The sequence below is a fragment of the Podarcis raffonei genome, chromosome 2 (genome assembly GCF_027172205.1).
Source record: "Podarcis raffonei isolate rPodRaf1 chromosome 2, rPodRaf1.pri, whole genome shotgun sequence".
In the NCBI taxonomy this organism is placed as follows: Eukaryota; Metazoa; Chordata; class Lepidosauria; order Squamata; family Lacertidae; genus Podarcis; species Podarcis raffonei.
Window position 1 is genome coordinate 104153225 of NC_070603.1, and position 16230 is coordinate 104169454.

The following is a 16230-nucleotide window of genomic DNA, read 5'->3' on the forward strand; positions in this document are numbered from 1 at the left end:
ATATTGCCTGATTTAAAAAAATAAAAATAAAATAAATCTGGCTCATTCTCAGGCCAACTCTCACCTTAACTACTGCAATCTCCCTGTTGGGCTTCATTCCCATTTCAGTGTCTTATCTCATACTTTACCTCCATCCAAACCACAACTGCCAAACTGATCCATCTGTCCCTTCCTGGTGTGACCATGTGATGCTCCTATCCAGATCTCTTTGCCGGCTTCTCATCCTCTTCATTATTCAGTACAGATTCCAATAGGTGCAGTAGCAAGTGCATCAGGAAGCCACTGTTGTTGTTGTTTTCTCGTCTCTGAAATTATTTCTTTGGTTTTTCAGATTGAAATTTTACAGTCACATATCTCACATACAACTTAAAAACTAGATTCCATCTCTTGGGCTTCCCTCGTCTCCTTTGTGGGTCCTACTGTCAATCATTTCCTCCTGCATCTTTTATAACAATGCGGATCTTTTATTTCTCCATTGTATCCAAAATTTACCATTAAACTATAAGTGATATTCCAATCCTACTAATGATTTTAACTGTTTGGGCTGGGTGTTCATCAGTATGCAGATGATTCCCAGCTCTACCTCTCTTTCAAATCGGAACCAGTGAAGGCAGTGAAGGTCCTGTGTGAGTGCCTGGAGGCTGTTGGAGGATGGATGGCAGCTAACGGATTAAGGTTGAATCCTGACAAGACAGAATTACTGTTTTGAGGGGACAGGGGGCGGGTGGGTATGGAGGATTCCCTGGTCCTGAATTGGGTAACTGTGCCCGTGAAGGTGAAGGTGAACAGCCTGGAAGTCATTTTGGACTCACAGCTGTCCATGGAGGCACAGATTAATTCTGTGTCCAGGGCAACTGTCTACCAGCTCCATCTGGTGCGCAAGCTGAGGCTCTACCTGCCCGCGGACTGTCTTGCAAGAGTAGTGTTAGCTCTGGTTGTTTCCCGCTTGGACTACTGCAATGCACTCTGTGCAGGGCTACCTTTGAAGTTGACCTGGAAACTACAGCTAAACCAGAATGTGGCAACTAGACTGGTGACTGGGAGCAGCCGTTGAGACCACATAACACCAGTCTTGAAAGACCTACATTGGCTCCCAGTACATTTCCGAGCACAATTCAAAGTGTTGGTGTTGACCTTTAAAGTCCTAAATGGCCTCGGTCCGGTATACCAGAAGGAGCATCTCCACCCCCATCGTTCTGCCTGGACACGGAGGTCCAGCTCCAAGGGCCTTCTGGTGGTTCCCTCACTGCGAGAAGCCAAGTTACAGGGAACCAGGCAGAGGGCCTTTTCAGTAGTGGCTCCTGCCCTGTGGAACACCCTCCCATCATACGTCAAAGGAATAAACAATTATGTGACGTTTATAAGACATCTGAAGGCAGTCCTGTTTAGGGTTGTTTTTAATGACTGATGTTTTAATGAATTTTTAATATTCTGTTGGAAGCCGCCTAGAGTGGCTGGGGAAATCCAGTCAGATAGGTGGGGTATAAATGAATTATTATTATTATTATTATTATTATTATTATTATTATTATTATTATATCTTAGTCGTGTTTGACTCTCCGTGACCCGATGAACCAGAGCATGCCTTGGAGACTCTCACTTTCTTCTCAAAGCTTCTCCGTTTTTATGTCCATGGAGTTTTCTTGCCAAATACTGGAGTGGATTGCCAGTTCCTTCTCCAATTATTATTTTACAATGGTCCTTAAGATAAGTTATAAATTTTCCCCATTCCTTATTAAACTTTGGATCTTCCTGATTTCTGATTCTTCCGGTCATTTTAGCCCTTTCGGCATAGTCCATAAACTTGATCTGCCATTAGAAAGCCACTGTTGCACAATTGGATGTTTTTATTATTTTATTTTTACAAGATTTTACCTTCTGTAAGTGAATTCCGTGGGGCTTACTCCCAAGGAAGTAAGGTTAGAATTGCAGCCTGTATCATGCCAAATGCATTATGATTGTGCTGATGCTCTAATCAGCTTGTTGTTTAAGATGCATTGCTCCATACCTGCTCCTAGGAAGCTTGGCTGGGGCCTTTGTTTGTGTTTCTCCGGTAGGCCTTCCTAGTCCCATCTCTTCTACTCAGGTGTTTGGCTGCAGGCATCCAAGGCCATCCAAGCTTGACTTGCCCAGCCAGCTGCACACATTTTGTGCCCTTTAATTAAGTTGTAGAGATTCAAAGGGATTTGGCTCCTGCCACTTCATGCTTTCCTGCCCCCGTGTTCCATTCTAGGGTGGATGTTAAATCGTGCAGAAACAGAGCGTGACCTCACTCTCGTGTCACTTGATCTGGCAGTAGCTGTTTTTGTGTGTGTAACTCATTTGGAAAGATTGATTGTTGGTTAATTACATTAATGAACTCACCCGACATAGGACGCGGACCAAAAAAAAGCTCAGCAGCCTCCTAAACAGCCATTAAGAATAAGACATTTATCTTTTCACCTGACTGTTGCGACTTCCTGCCGGGTGGCAGGGCATACAAAATGTTAATTCTGAAGGTTAAATGACATTGGGAAATAATCATGAACTGCTTACCTTTCCTCACCTCCTGCCCAGATGGCTCTTAGCACAGCAATCAAAGGGCATTTGGATGTAAGAGCTACTTGAAAGGTCTCCAGTAATATGAATCTGGTAGTTTCGGCTGGCACATGGTCACATCTATTCTAGCACAATTCCAGCTTTTCAGACCCAGTGTGGTTGAAATAACTCCTTTGTTAATAAAGGCTGATTCGCGTGATTTGTTGGAGATTGTGAAAATAAAGGGCTAAGTACACTGCTGGCTTGGGGAAAGCTTGCAAATGTGCTTGAGTTTTATAAGCCATTGCGGAGCTTAGTAACCGATCAAGAGCAATCGCAAGAAAACAGTAGGTTTGATGTTGGATAGTCCAGCCAAGAGCTCAGGGCTAAGCTATATGCAAATGTAAGGAAGGTCCCCAGCTCAGTGCTTGAGCATCTGTCTTCCATGCAGATGGTCCCAGGTTCAATGTTGAGCAGCTCCAGGTAGGCCTGGGAATTGTCCCCTATCTGAAACCCCGGAGAGCTGCTGCCAATCAGTGGAGACAATACAAAACCAGGTGGACCAATGGGTCAAGCTTAGTTGAAGGTAGCTTCCCGTCTTCCTGTATAAGAGGAAGAGGTCCCAGTTCTTGGGGGGATGCAACAGTTCACATGCAATTGCTGTGTCCTGAAAGTAGCCCTAACCCTTGAAGCAGTTTTGCTAGCAATGCTGCCATGTTGTTTTGAGCAGAGCTGGAAGGGGCTTGGATAATGTTTCATTTGCAGAACTTTTGATTCATTCATTTGTGTACCTTCACTTGTCAGCTATAAGCCAATCAGTCCTGTGCTCTAGTAGCTCCTCAATCCTTTGGTGTGGTAGCACTTACCCTTTGGGACTCCTTCCCATTTAATATCAAACAGGTGCCATCTCTATTGTCCATTTGGCATCTATTGAAGATCTTATTTCAACTAGCCTTTAAGTCAGTGGTTCTTAACCTGTGGGTCCCCAGATGTTGTTGGACTACAACTCCCATCATCCCTGAACTCTGGCCTTGCTAGTTAGGGGTAATGGGAGTTGAAGTTCAACAGCATCTGGAGACCCACAGGTTGAGAAAGGCTGCTTTAAGTGGAGACGTTCATTCCAATCTGTGTCTGTACTGGATTTGAAATTGTTTTTATTTATTTTTTTACATCAGAAGTTGTTTTTATTTGGTTTTGTATATGGAAATTGTTTTTAATACTTTGTATTTAGGGAATTGTTGTTTCTTTGTATATACAGAATTGTTGTTTCTACATTTAGCTTTGTTTTTATTGTTGATGGGTTTATTGCGAAATCTGCTTTGGGGTTATTTTACGGGAAACAATTTGTAAATAGAACAAAATGAATAAATAAATTTAGTTCCATGGAAATGCTGTTTTGAGCCTGAAACAGGGCTGTCCCTGTCATTGGGCAGAGCACGGCAACCACCTTAGACTTCAGTTGATTGGGAGTGGTGAGTTATTGTGAGTTATAGGACAGAGCTTTGTATACTACACAGCAAGCCCTTTCCCCTTTAACTAGGGTTGGTCTTTGTGGGATGGGACTGCCATCTTGTCCTTTGCCTCAGGCAGCAAAATGTCTTGGATTAGCCCTACCAGCTAACAATTGGAAGATTGCGTGATAAGAAGTTTTGTGGTTGGTTCACGAGATTCCTGACAATTGGACTCATTAGTGCCTTTGACAAGTCTTATAAATTCATGTTTTGTGTATGTAGAGGCAGGGCTTTTTTCCCATCCAGACCTCATTGGAGCTCAGCTCTGTCACTTCTCAGGTGGGCACCACTGCCATTCTAAAAGAACAAGAGAGAAGTTCATGGTGAGCTCCATCACCTCTTTTTCTAGAAAAATAGCACTGTGTAGAGGGATAATCATCATCATCATCATCATCATCATCATCATCATAATACATTTATTTATACCCCGCCCTCCCTGGCCAGAGCCAGGCTCAGGGCAGCTAACACCAGTAAAATTACAATAAAAATATAGTAAGGGGGAAAAAACCAATTTAAAATGGGTGGCGCTGTAGGTTAAACCACAGAGCCTAGGACTTGCTGATCAGAAGGTCGGCGGTTCGAATCCCCACGACGGGGTGAGCTCCCATTGCTCGGTCCCTGCTCCTGCCAACCTAGCAGTTCGAAAGCATGTCAAAGTGCAAGTAGATAAATAGGTACCGCTCCAGCGGGAAGGTAAACGGCATTTCCGTGTGCTGCTCTGGTTCGCCAGAAGCAGCTTAGTCATGCTGGCCACATGACCCAGAAGCTGTATGCCGGCTCCCTCGGCCAATAAAGCGAGATGAGCGCCGCAACCCGAGAGTCGGCCACGACTGGACCTAATGGTCAGGAGTCTCTTTACCTTTTAAAATACAATTTAAAATACAGCCTCATTTTAAAAGTAGCCCATAGATCAAAACCATAAGGGGAGGGAAACATAAGAGTCAGACTGAGTCCAAACCAAAGGCCAGGCGGAACAGCTCTGTCTTGCAGGCCCTGTGGAAAGATGTCAAGTCCCGCAGGGCCCTGGTCTCTTGTGACAGAGCGTTCCACCAAGTCGGGGCCAGCACTGAAAAGGCCCTGGCCCTAGTTGAGACCAATCTGACCACCTTGCGACTTGGAACCTCCAAAGTGTTGTGATTTGTGGACCTTAAGATCCTCCATGGGGAAGAGGTGGTCCTGTAGGTACATGGGTCCTAGGCCGCATAGGGCTTTAAAGGTCAAAACCAGCACCTTAAACCTGACCCTGTACTCCACCGGGAGCCAGTGCAGTTGGTAAAGCACTGGATGAATGTGATCCCTGAGTCAAATGTTCCCATGTTAGCACAAATGTCATCAAAACAGCAACACAAGGGGTGGGTAAATCCATCATTTCTGGTTTCCCTCAGATTCTCATTTTCCCAGTCTCCACATTTCTACACCAGCTGCCTTTCCCCCTCTTCTTAACATGTTCATGAAAATTCATCAACATATTTTTCCTGATGTACACATTTTTTTGTATGCGATTTCGCCTAATGCACACGTTTTCCCTCTTGGGACACCTTCTGAGGGTCACACGTCAGTGGTGGGCAAAGCCAGAGGCAAAAATCGACAAAGTGACAAATGTAATTTTTATACAGTGGTACCTCGGGTTAAGTAATTCATTTGTTCCAGAGGTCTATACTTAACCTGAAACTGTTCTTAACCTGAAGCACCACTTTAGCTAATGGGGTCTCCTGCTGCCGCCGCGCCGCCGGAGCACGATTTCTGTTCTCATCCTAAAGCAAAGTTCTTAACCTGAAGCACTGTTTCTGGGTTAGCGGAGTCTGTAACCTGAAGCGTATGTAACCCGAGGTACCACTGTATTCGTACAATAGGCTTCTTTCTACACACACACACACATCTTTCTCTTTCCTCCATCCAGACAACCTAAAAGCATTGTCAGAGCGCAGTGACACCTTCCAAGCAGGTAAATGCAGCCAGGCAGGGCCAGGGCAGGGTGTGGCTTGGGGGGAAATTTGAGGGCCAGGTTGAGAGCCCCGAAGGGCTGTATTTGGCCCCCAGGCCTGAGGTTCCCCACCCCTGTGCTAGATCACAAAGAAATACCTCTGCCCTCTTTATCAACCCTCCTTATAGAAACAGCCTTTATGGTTTCCCTCTAGGCATGTCCTGCTCCTTCGCAACTTCTTCAGAAAGGTCTTGTTTCTTGCCCCTTCATCCTCTCCAACGCTTTCCCTCCCCCACAACCTTTCCAATTAGTTTTCAAATCCCTGGCTGTTATTCAATTGATTGTGTTGAGGCGATGGAAGCTTCTGAAATATATCTTCCACCACACAAGGCAGGAGAATAGAATTTTCTTACCCTTTATCCCTGACCTTTCGCTGGTCTCTCATCTTTCTCATATCCTCCAGGTCTCTGAAGTGAAAAAAAAAGAAGAAGAAAAAAGCAGAGGGCCAAAGCGATAATTAGCCAGCACTTTTGCTGTAATTACTGTGTTAGCATCTCTGGAGGGACATGAAAGAAAGCACTGTCCCTTTAACAGGACGATTTGATAATCCTCTTAACAATTCTCACTTTTGGAGGGAGGGGTGGGGTTTTTTTTTTGGGGGGGGGATAATATTTCACAGAAATTTTAACTTTGTGAAACGCGCCTAAAGGGAGGCTTAAGCAATAATGCAAAGATTATGGAAATGACTCTCATTTGAGCACGAAGCAAGGACCCGGCAAAAAGCCACAGACGGCTTCAGAACAGCGTCACCCCCATTAGGAGTGCCATTCAAATGTTTATTCATCGAGCGGTAAATGTTTATTGTAATGCGCTTTATTGGACATAAATTAAAGAAGCGTGATTACGGGCAGAGAGAATGTTAGAGCAGTGTTTGTTTACCAAGGCAGAAGGTGAGGATGGGAGCAGGTTGGGAAAGGAAGAGGGCTGGGCTATTGCTACCTGTGATTTGGCAGGTGTAGGAATGAAGGGAAGAAGGCTTTGCAAAGTGATGAGCACCCAGTCTCTAGATCTCTTTATGCATTTCACCAAGACCAGCAAAATGTGGTCGTAATGATGGCCTGTAGCTGAGCACAGCCTCATCTAAGGACAGACAGATCAATCTAAATCCGTCCCCTTTCATTTTCACCGGCACTCAATCTTTGCCGGGTCCGCGACTGTATAATAAAATTTGCGTTGCGTTCTACCAGCACTCAATCATAGGTCCATTTTGTTCAGAAAGAATGCCTTAAAAGCTCGCGTTTCAACTGTACCCCTTATTATATGCATTACTGGGCATGTTTCTGTATGCATTTCCCCAATGGCTGTGTTTTCCAGGGCTTTTCAGTGTGCTTTCCCCATAAAAAAATATGCATTTGATGTGCCTTTTAACCCTAAAAGAGTGTTATCGTGCGCTCTGTTTTTGCGCACTGAAAGTGCATTGCAAAATCCGGAGAAGTGTGGAAATTAAAGGTGGAGGCAACTCTTCCTCTTGGTCCTCCTTTTACAATGCGTGGCGTCCTCCCTTTTGCAACGCTCCCAATAGGGTCTGATTGTTGTGAGGCACAATTTCCTAAGAATAATAATAATAAATTTTACTTATACCCCACCCTCCCCAGCCAAGACCGGGCTCAGTGCGGCTAACACCAAATATAAAAACAATTGATAGAAATACAGCTTAAAAAACAAGATTAAAATACAACATTAAAACATTAAAATGCAGCCTCATTTCAGTGGAACTCAATCAAAAACCTTTTTGGTGATAAAAACGTCAAGTCTTCACCAAGGCTAACTATCCAGACTGGTCCTACATGGGCCAGAAAAAAGCCAGGGAAGTCCCAAAATAGGAGTTCCAAAGGAATCAAATTGAGAAAGGAAAAAAGAAAGAGGGGGCGGGAATCAAATTGACTCAAAGCCAAAGGCCAGGCGGAACAACTCTGTCTTACAGGCCCTGCAGAAAGAAATCAGACCCTGCAGGGCCCTGGTCTCATGAGACAGAGCGTCCCACCAGGCCGGAGCCAGTGTTGAAAAAGCCCTGGCTCTGGTTGAGGCTAATCTGACTTCCTTAGGGCCTGGGACCTCTAGGGTGTTGCTATTTATGGACCTTAAGGTCCTCTGTGGGGCATATTGGGAGAGGCGGTCCCGTAGGTATGAGGGTCCTAGGCCGTGAAGGGCTTTAAAGGTCCTAGTGTTTCCTGTTAGCCTTGGATCCTCCTGGGGCTCAGGAAGGTGTCTGGCTGTGCCAACTGCTGATTCCAGGACAGGACTAGGCCCAACATAAATTCACCAGTGGACCATGGTTGACCCTCTCCCCTTCCCTGCTCCATGCTCTGTGTGTGGAGAACACTTTGCAGCTCCTTGACTTAAGCTGAACTTGTCAACATACTGTTGATGATACTTCTATATATTCTTAAATGGGTGCAGATTAATTCCTATTAACGATTGCGATCCCTGTAGAACTGCATTAAGCCACATCCCTCATAGGGATCAGGAATCCCCCTAACAGAACTAGTGGAGTCATATAATCAGGAATAACAAATGGATGTGCTATGAGATACAGGGAGTACCAAATTACCCTATTTGTCATGTTAATATTCACGCTCTCCACCTCAAAGCATTTGTCATCCTCTCTGAAGAAGCTTCTTACTCTGTGGATTTCTCCTTTTGGTCTTGCTCCTATAAAATCCACTGCCCCAGATAATTTGACAAAGCAAGATGGTGGTGATGGGCAAGGCCAGTCAACATTTGATGCTGAACTTCCATAGGGTGCTGTGAAAGCCCTTAGGGCTAAGGAGTGAGGTGCAAATGCTTTAAATAAATAAATAAATAAATAAATGCAGGTACCTGAGCTGTATTAACTCTCACCACCTACAGACCCATAGAAATGAGGCATCTTTTATACGAGCTACCTCTTTGATTCAGGGCCCTGGTAGAGCCCATGTTTTGCTTATACCAGGTTCCATCCTCGTTTCAATACAGTGGTACTTCGGGTTAAGAACTTAATTCATTCTGGAGGTCCGTTCTTAACCTGAAACTGTTCTTAACTTGAGGTACCACTTTAGCTAATGGGGCCTCCCGCTGCCGCCGCACGATTTCTGTTCTCATCCTGAAGCAAAGCTCTTAACCCGAGGTACTATTTCTGGGTTAGCAGAGTCTGTAACCTGAAGCGTCTGTAACCTGAGGTACCACTGTATGTGGCAACTCTAGATAAATGATCTCAGGTTGCAAGCCTGGGCGAACTCTGTGCAGCTTGTCTTGAATAACATATGTGGGCTGCATTTCTTTAGCTTTCCCTATAAGTTGTGTTGTTTCACCACAGTGCGTAATGTAGCTTTTGGCAGAAGGTGAACTGCTGTGGAATGGAAACAGTGCTGCATGTGACAAATGCAGGATAGAGTGGGGAAATGACGCCTTCTTACACCCCTACCCAAGGCAGTGCGATGTAGTGGTTAGAGTGTTGAACTAAGACCTGGGAGGCCAGTCAGAAAGACCTTTTCTGCCTTGAATGAGCTACCCCTTAGACCAGACACCTCCTTCCCACTTCTCAAATGGGAGAAAGAGATCCTGTGGCAACAGTCTGGAACGGAGAGATCTTTAAGAGGACAGCAATCTAACGTTTGATTGTTTTATTGTGGCACTATATAAAAAGGTAAAGGTACCCCTGACCATTAGGTCCAGTCGTGACCGATTCTGGGGTTGCGGCGCTCATCTCGCTTTATTGGCCGAGGGAGCCGGCGTACAGCTTCCGGGTCATGTGGCCAGCATGACTAAGCCGCTTCTGGCGAACCAGAGCAGCCCACGGAAACGCCGTTTACTTTCCCGCCGGAGCGGTACCTATTTATCTACTTGCACTTTGACATGCTTTTGAACTGCTAGGCGGGCAGGAGCAGGGACCGAGCAATGGGAGCTCACCCCGTTGCAGGGATTCAAACCGCCGACCTTCTGATCAGCAAGTCCTAGGCTCTGTGGTTTAACCCATAGCAATCAAAGTGGGATATTGTGAGATTCATGAGCATTACATGTTATTTGCTTCTGTGTCAGTCATCGGCTGGGAGCCCCCTCCCCCCCCCCCGAGTTCCTGGAGAAAGACCCTTAAATGAAAACCTATAAAAGCAGAGCAAAATTTAGCTGGAGAGACTGGCAATTGCTTCCTCTTTGGGCAAGGCTGTCATGCATTGAATTGGGTGTGTGTGATTATGTGCCTTTCCACAAATGGACCTTGCTGGATGGGAAAGAATTGGAACATGGATAAAGTCCCCTCCTTAATAGGTTTGCCAAATGGGGAGGCAAATTATAAAGTGGCAGTAGGAAGTTTGCCTTTCCCAGATGTTTGTCTCTGCGTGGCACCCATAGCTCCACTCTGCTGCTTTCGCCCCGAGTTTCCTCCTGAAAGCAAAAGAAAAAAAGGGAACCACTTGAGATGTAATTGCCTCTCGCTGTGTCCGCTTGGTTCTATTACACAAACAGTAGGGAGAATTCGGCTTATTATATACGTTCTGTTCATAACCTTAAAAAGCAAGGAACAAACAAAAGCAAACCCCAGGATCCCTGCAATCAAATACCTGCTGTTTATAGTGATGGAGGGTACAGTGATTCAAAAACAGATGGGGCAGGGGAATATCGCACCGAACCCCATTAGTGGTTTGAAAAGAATAGATGGATTTTGTTACACCGCATTGCATTCTATAAAAGCCTAATATGAATAGTAAAGGTGAGCAAACCATGGAAATGTCCTCGCAGGTTCTTAGTGGTCCATATGCCAAGGTAAATGTTTTGCCATATAAGCAGTAAAAATTGGCAGAATGTTTTCATTTCTCGTTTTAGTGCCACCCACGGGGAGACATCTTGAGCCAACAAAATGTTATTATTACCTGCTGCATAAATTAGTATATTTCATGCCTCTTATCTCCATAAGGTTAAGCCTAAGGCTTTTTGCAGTGTTTTTGTTGATGGCTGTATATGCTGGATCAGGCATTGTGTGCGTGCGTGCGTGCGTGCGTGCGTGTTCATGCGCACATGCATGTGTATGCGAGCATGCTTTATTAAATACACATGTGCACATGGAACATTCCCCAGATTTGGAGTTGCAATACAATTACTGCAAAGAGAAAATATGATTCTTCTTGCATAAATTAGGCAAGTTAAATAAATATCTGCTAAATTTATTCTGGAGATTCTATTTTGTCTAATTTATTCTGTTCTTTAGGTGGAAGGTCAAAACACTATACAGGGCACTATTTGTGTGTGGGGGTTTGGGGGGGAGCTTAATTCAAATTTCAATACAAATACAGGTTTATACTTATATTAAAAGACGACAGGAAGATTTTTATAAAGAGCATTTTATGGTTTAGCACAGCAGCTTGTAACATTCTGAATGCTGAACAAAAATTTTTGAGGATCGTTTAGATGAACTCGAATTGAAACCTATGATATATAAATTTTATGTATGTATGTATGTATGTATGTATGTATGTAAGTAAGTACAGTGATACCTCGGGTTACATATGCTTCAGGTTAAATACGCTTCAGGTTACAGACTCCGCTAGCCCAGAAATAGTACCTCGGGTTAAGAACTTTGCTTCAGGATGAGAACAGAAATCATGCTCCGGCGGCCCGGTGGCAGCAGGAGGCTCCATTAGCTAAAGTGGTGCTTCAGGTTAAGAGCAGTTTCAGGTTAAGAACGGACCTCCGAAACGAATTAAGTACTTAACCCGAGGCACCACTGTAAGTAAGTAAATAAATAAAATTGTCAGCTGAATGTGAAGAGAGGAACATGAACTGGGATTAGCTCCTCTCTTTTTTTAGAGAAGTTGAACTTTCTCAGTTTTCAGAGTTTATACCACCAGAATAGTTGGCGGTAGATGTGTCAGACTCTCCAAGCAATGCTGCATGTTTCCTTGTGAGGAATATGGATTTGGAAGCAGGATTCACTATAGCTTCATGTGCTAGAGAGGAAGGTCCATTGGATCACTCAACCTACCCACCACAATACAGGAAGGAAATAGGGCTTCTCTCTAGTTTGTCTAAAAATGGGGCAGGGAAGGGGATCAGGTGCAAACTACGGAGAATATGAGTACATAGGAGCCGTATCCAGCAAAGTCATTTTGTTAGCATACAGACTTCTGCCTGCACAACAGGGCTTCCTCTCCTTCCTCTCTCCCTGTGCACCACCTGTGCCCTCTCAAATTGGTCCTGGGGGATTCCCTCAACACCCCCCCAGGGTTGCAGGGAAAGGGAAAGTCCCATTGTGCAGGTAGAGTCCATTGTGCTAACATGCCGACTTCATTGAGTACAACTTTCAGGTTGAAGGCTATATGCCAAACACCTGAGAGAGGAATATGTAGTCTGTGATAATGAGGTATGAGTAAATCCATATGGCCATATTGCTATATGAGTGGAAACACATCCTCAGAAATTGCCCAGGATCTTGAGTTAAACAGTTGACAAAGTATTGAACGTGGCATCAAATTTAAAATGGCCGACAAGATGATCTTGGAAAGTTACCTCAGGCCAAGGAATACGAAATGGAGCTCAAATTTCCTCTTGGGAGTTTCACATGTGACTAACGTTGCGTTCCTGCATACAGTTAAGCTACTTGAATCCCTTTGACTTCAACAGCATGGCTGCCACTTAAACACTGTGCCGTGTGGCAGCCTAACTACCAGAAGAAAACGCACCATTTTGCTATGAACAGGGCAAATTGCAGACTGAGCCTTGTGGTTCTCCATGTGTCACTGAACTACAGCTTCCATTATCCTTGGCCATTTGCCATGCTAACAGAGGCTTATGGGAGTTATAGTTCAGGTACATCCGAAGAGCAGCCACTGAAGGTTCCCTTGGAAATTTCTAGTTCTGCTGGCACTTTCACACCATCTTTGTATCGTCTATTTTTCTTCAAGAAACCCTTAATTTCCTAGTAAGTGTGTAGATGAGGGCCCAGTGGTACCAAAGAGTGTTTTTAAGCTTGCGTTGTGGTTTTGAGCAATATATCATCAGGGCAATGATGCTGGGATGATGTATTGCACTAATACCTCATAAGAGCACTATCGCGCTCGTGATATATTAGTATAATACACTATCAGAACACTATCTCTGATGTATTACTCAAAAGAAGCATTTTTAACCGAAAAGGAAGGAGAGGAGAGCATCTTAGCTCCCACCAGAAACTATGGACAGCAACAATAAAGGGGAAAAATAATAAATTGTTGGGTCCTCGGCTTGTAAGGTATCTTGAAAGAGCCAGGAGAGTTGTTTAGAGCACTCGGTGCTATTCTAGCTTTAAATTCCTTCTGATGAAGTGGACTATAGTCACCCAAAACTTATGCCGTAATGAATTTGTTAGTCTTGGAGGTGGCACAAGACTATTTAATTACATGTACTGTATTTCAGTTCCCTTTATTTCGTTCTATTTATGAATCACTTCCTGTAAGACACTGTGGAGCAATTTATTTATTTTGTATGCCACCTTTCATCTGAATATCAAGGGGAGGTTTGCTACAGTGTGGTGTAGTGTAGAGCCAGTGTGGTGTAGTGGTTAAGAGTGGTAGACTCGTAATCTGGTGAACCAGGTTCGCGTCCCCGCTCCTCCACATGCAGCTGCTGGGTGACCTTGGGCTAGTCACACTTCTTTGAAGTCTCTCAGCCCCACTCACCTCACAGAGTGTTTGTTGTGGGGGAGGAAGGGAAAGGAGAATGTTAGCCACCTTGAGACTCCTTAAGGGGAGTGATAAAGCGGGATATCAAATCCAAACATAAAAATACAAAATGAAAACACAAAATACACAACAACACAAAAACAAACCAACAACCCCCCCCAAACTTATTTTAAAGGCCATAAAATGTAAATCAGCCCAAGGCCCGCTAACAGAGATAGGTTTTTGAAGAGACATGTATGGGGAGAACATTCAGTGAGCCGCTCCAGAAAGGGCCTGTTCTTGTGTTGCCACCCTCCAGATCGCTCATGGAGGAGGGCCTCAGAGAATGATCTCAGGGTTCAAGTAGATTCATATGAATACAGGTGGTGCTTGAGGTATTGCGGTCCTGAACCGTTTAAAGCTTTATAGGTCAAAACCAGCACTTTAAATTGGGCCAGGAAACTAATTAGCAGCCAGTGCAGTTGGGCCAAGATTGGTGTAATATGTTCACCGTCTTGCCTCAGTGAGTAACCTGGCTGCTGAATGCTGCTGAATTCTGCTGCTGAAGTCTCTGAACCATCTTCAGAGGTTGCCTCATGTGTTACACATAGCAGTAATCTAACCTAGAGGTTACCAGAGCACAGATGGCAAAAGTTAGGTTATTCAACTCCAGATAGGGGCACAGCTGGGCCACCAGCCAAAGCTGACAGGAGGCACTTGGCACCACTGAAGCCACCTGAGCCTCAAGCAACAGCAAAGGAACAAGAAGTACCCCCAGGCTATGCAATGCCATCAAGAGCAGTCAACCTCCCATACATCCTATCTAGGAAGCCATCCACAAACAGTGTTTCAGTCTTATCTTCATCGCGCCTCAGTTTCTTGGCTCTTATCCAGTCCATTACCAAGGCAAGACAACGTTCCAGCACATCCACTGCCTCACTTGCAGATGTAAAGGAGAAGCAGAGCTATGTGTCACCAACATATTGCTGACAACATACTCCAAACCTATGGATAAGCCCACTCTGCAGTTTCATAAAACAATTTTGTATATAAAAACAGTTGAATGAAAGTTCTGCTAACTCACTCACCTAAATATTCTCCCCGTTGCCTCAAACATCTGTCTTGCAGCAAATTTTTCAGGAGTTTCACACACACATGCACAGATGCACTTCTTCCAAATGTGCAGGAATACGAGAATGGTCACCCCTACTGAATTTCAGATGTTGAGGGCAAATAGAGGAAGTCTTCGTCTCCCTACTTATGAATTCCCAGAGATTTTGGCTGGCTGCTATTGGAAACTGTGCCAAATGAGGTTGCTTATTTCAGCTTTTACCCCGGTGCCCTCCAGCAGTTTTGGACTGCATGCTGGCTGAGCGCTGATGGGAATTGTAGTCTTCACCAGCTGAAGCGCACCAGGTTTGGAAGGGCCCATCTCTTCTTAAGTTCTTAGAGTCTCCTTAAGATCTAGTCCACCCTGTATTATATATGCTGTCCTCCTTCCTTAAATATGTTTGTAGACACCCAGGTTGAGAAATGGGTTACACTTGTCACTCTCAAAGACTTGACAGTCAGTTGTGTGATATCCTGTCATTTCAAAGAGATGTGAAAGTTAGATTGACATATCCTAATAATTCCACAGAGCTTCTCAACTTTCTCACATGCACTGTGGAGTTTCTCTCTCCTTTCTGATCCTTCTCTTTTCTCCCCCCTGAGGACTTCTTGCTAGGAGTTAAAGAACAGGTTCACTGCTTTCCACAGCAAAAAACCGAATGCCATGGGAGTCACTGTTTAATAAAGGAATCACAGTGAAAACATCTTGGAATATATCTGTCTGTTTCGACCATAAGCTGATGATCAACATTCATTTGTGTGTTTGATTTTGTTTCAATTTTTGCAGCATGTTCATGTTCACGTACTTCCAAGGAAGGCTGGAGACTTCAGCAGAAATGATGACATCTATCATGAGGTATGTCTGAGCTTAAATATTTGAATATTACCATTTGAATATTAAAGTGGTTGTTGTGGCCTTAACTGAATGTGAAAGGTCCCTACCAGTGCAATTTTTGAATGTACCATATTTTCATTACAAAACATGGAGGTGGTTGGGCTATTGATTTTCAGAGGTGTCTGGTTGCAACCCAGTGGTCTACATGTTGAAATGGATGCTTGTTGCTAAGTATGAAGCACAAAGGGGGATGCAATGTTAATTCGTTGTGTTGATTTTTTTGGGGGGGGGAGGTTGAAAAGGGGGGTTTTCATAAAGCTGTTTCCTGAAAACTCTCCAACCTGTACATTTTAAATCCTAGTTTGCTCCAGCCCCTGTGTTTTGTTGTGCGGCGTGAGACTGTGGTGGAATCAGTCTTCATTTTTTCCTAAATGTGATTTTCCCTATTGTGCAGTTAATCCGATTTGGCTATGAGATCTAAGAGGGTCAGATGGGCTTTGCACTTTAAGTCCTAGAAACAATTGTCCCTGCATAATCATTTCACACTTTGGTGACTATGGATCTAAAATTAGGGATGGCCATCTGTAGATAACTGAACTTTCGTCACGGTCTACGGTGGAACTTTTCGCTCACAAGATTTCCTATAAACTGTGTCCCATTGCT

The 16230-nt window shown here is 44.3% G+C and overlaps 1 protein-coding gene across 1 annotated transcript in view; it reads left to right on the forward strand.

Moving 5' to 3' along the window:
• Positions 1 to 16230, forward strand: part of FHIT (fragile histidine triad diadenosine triphosphatase) — a 1046044-nt gene that overhangs the window by 902308 nt on the left and 127506 nt on the right. The window contains exon 8 of the mRNA XM_053378360.1: positions 15520 to 15588. Within this exon, the coding sequence (XP_053234335.1) occupies positions 15520 to 15588 (69 nt within the window). The remainder of the gene's footprint in view (positions 1 to 15519; positions 15589 to 16230) is intronic.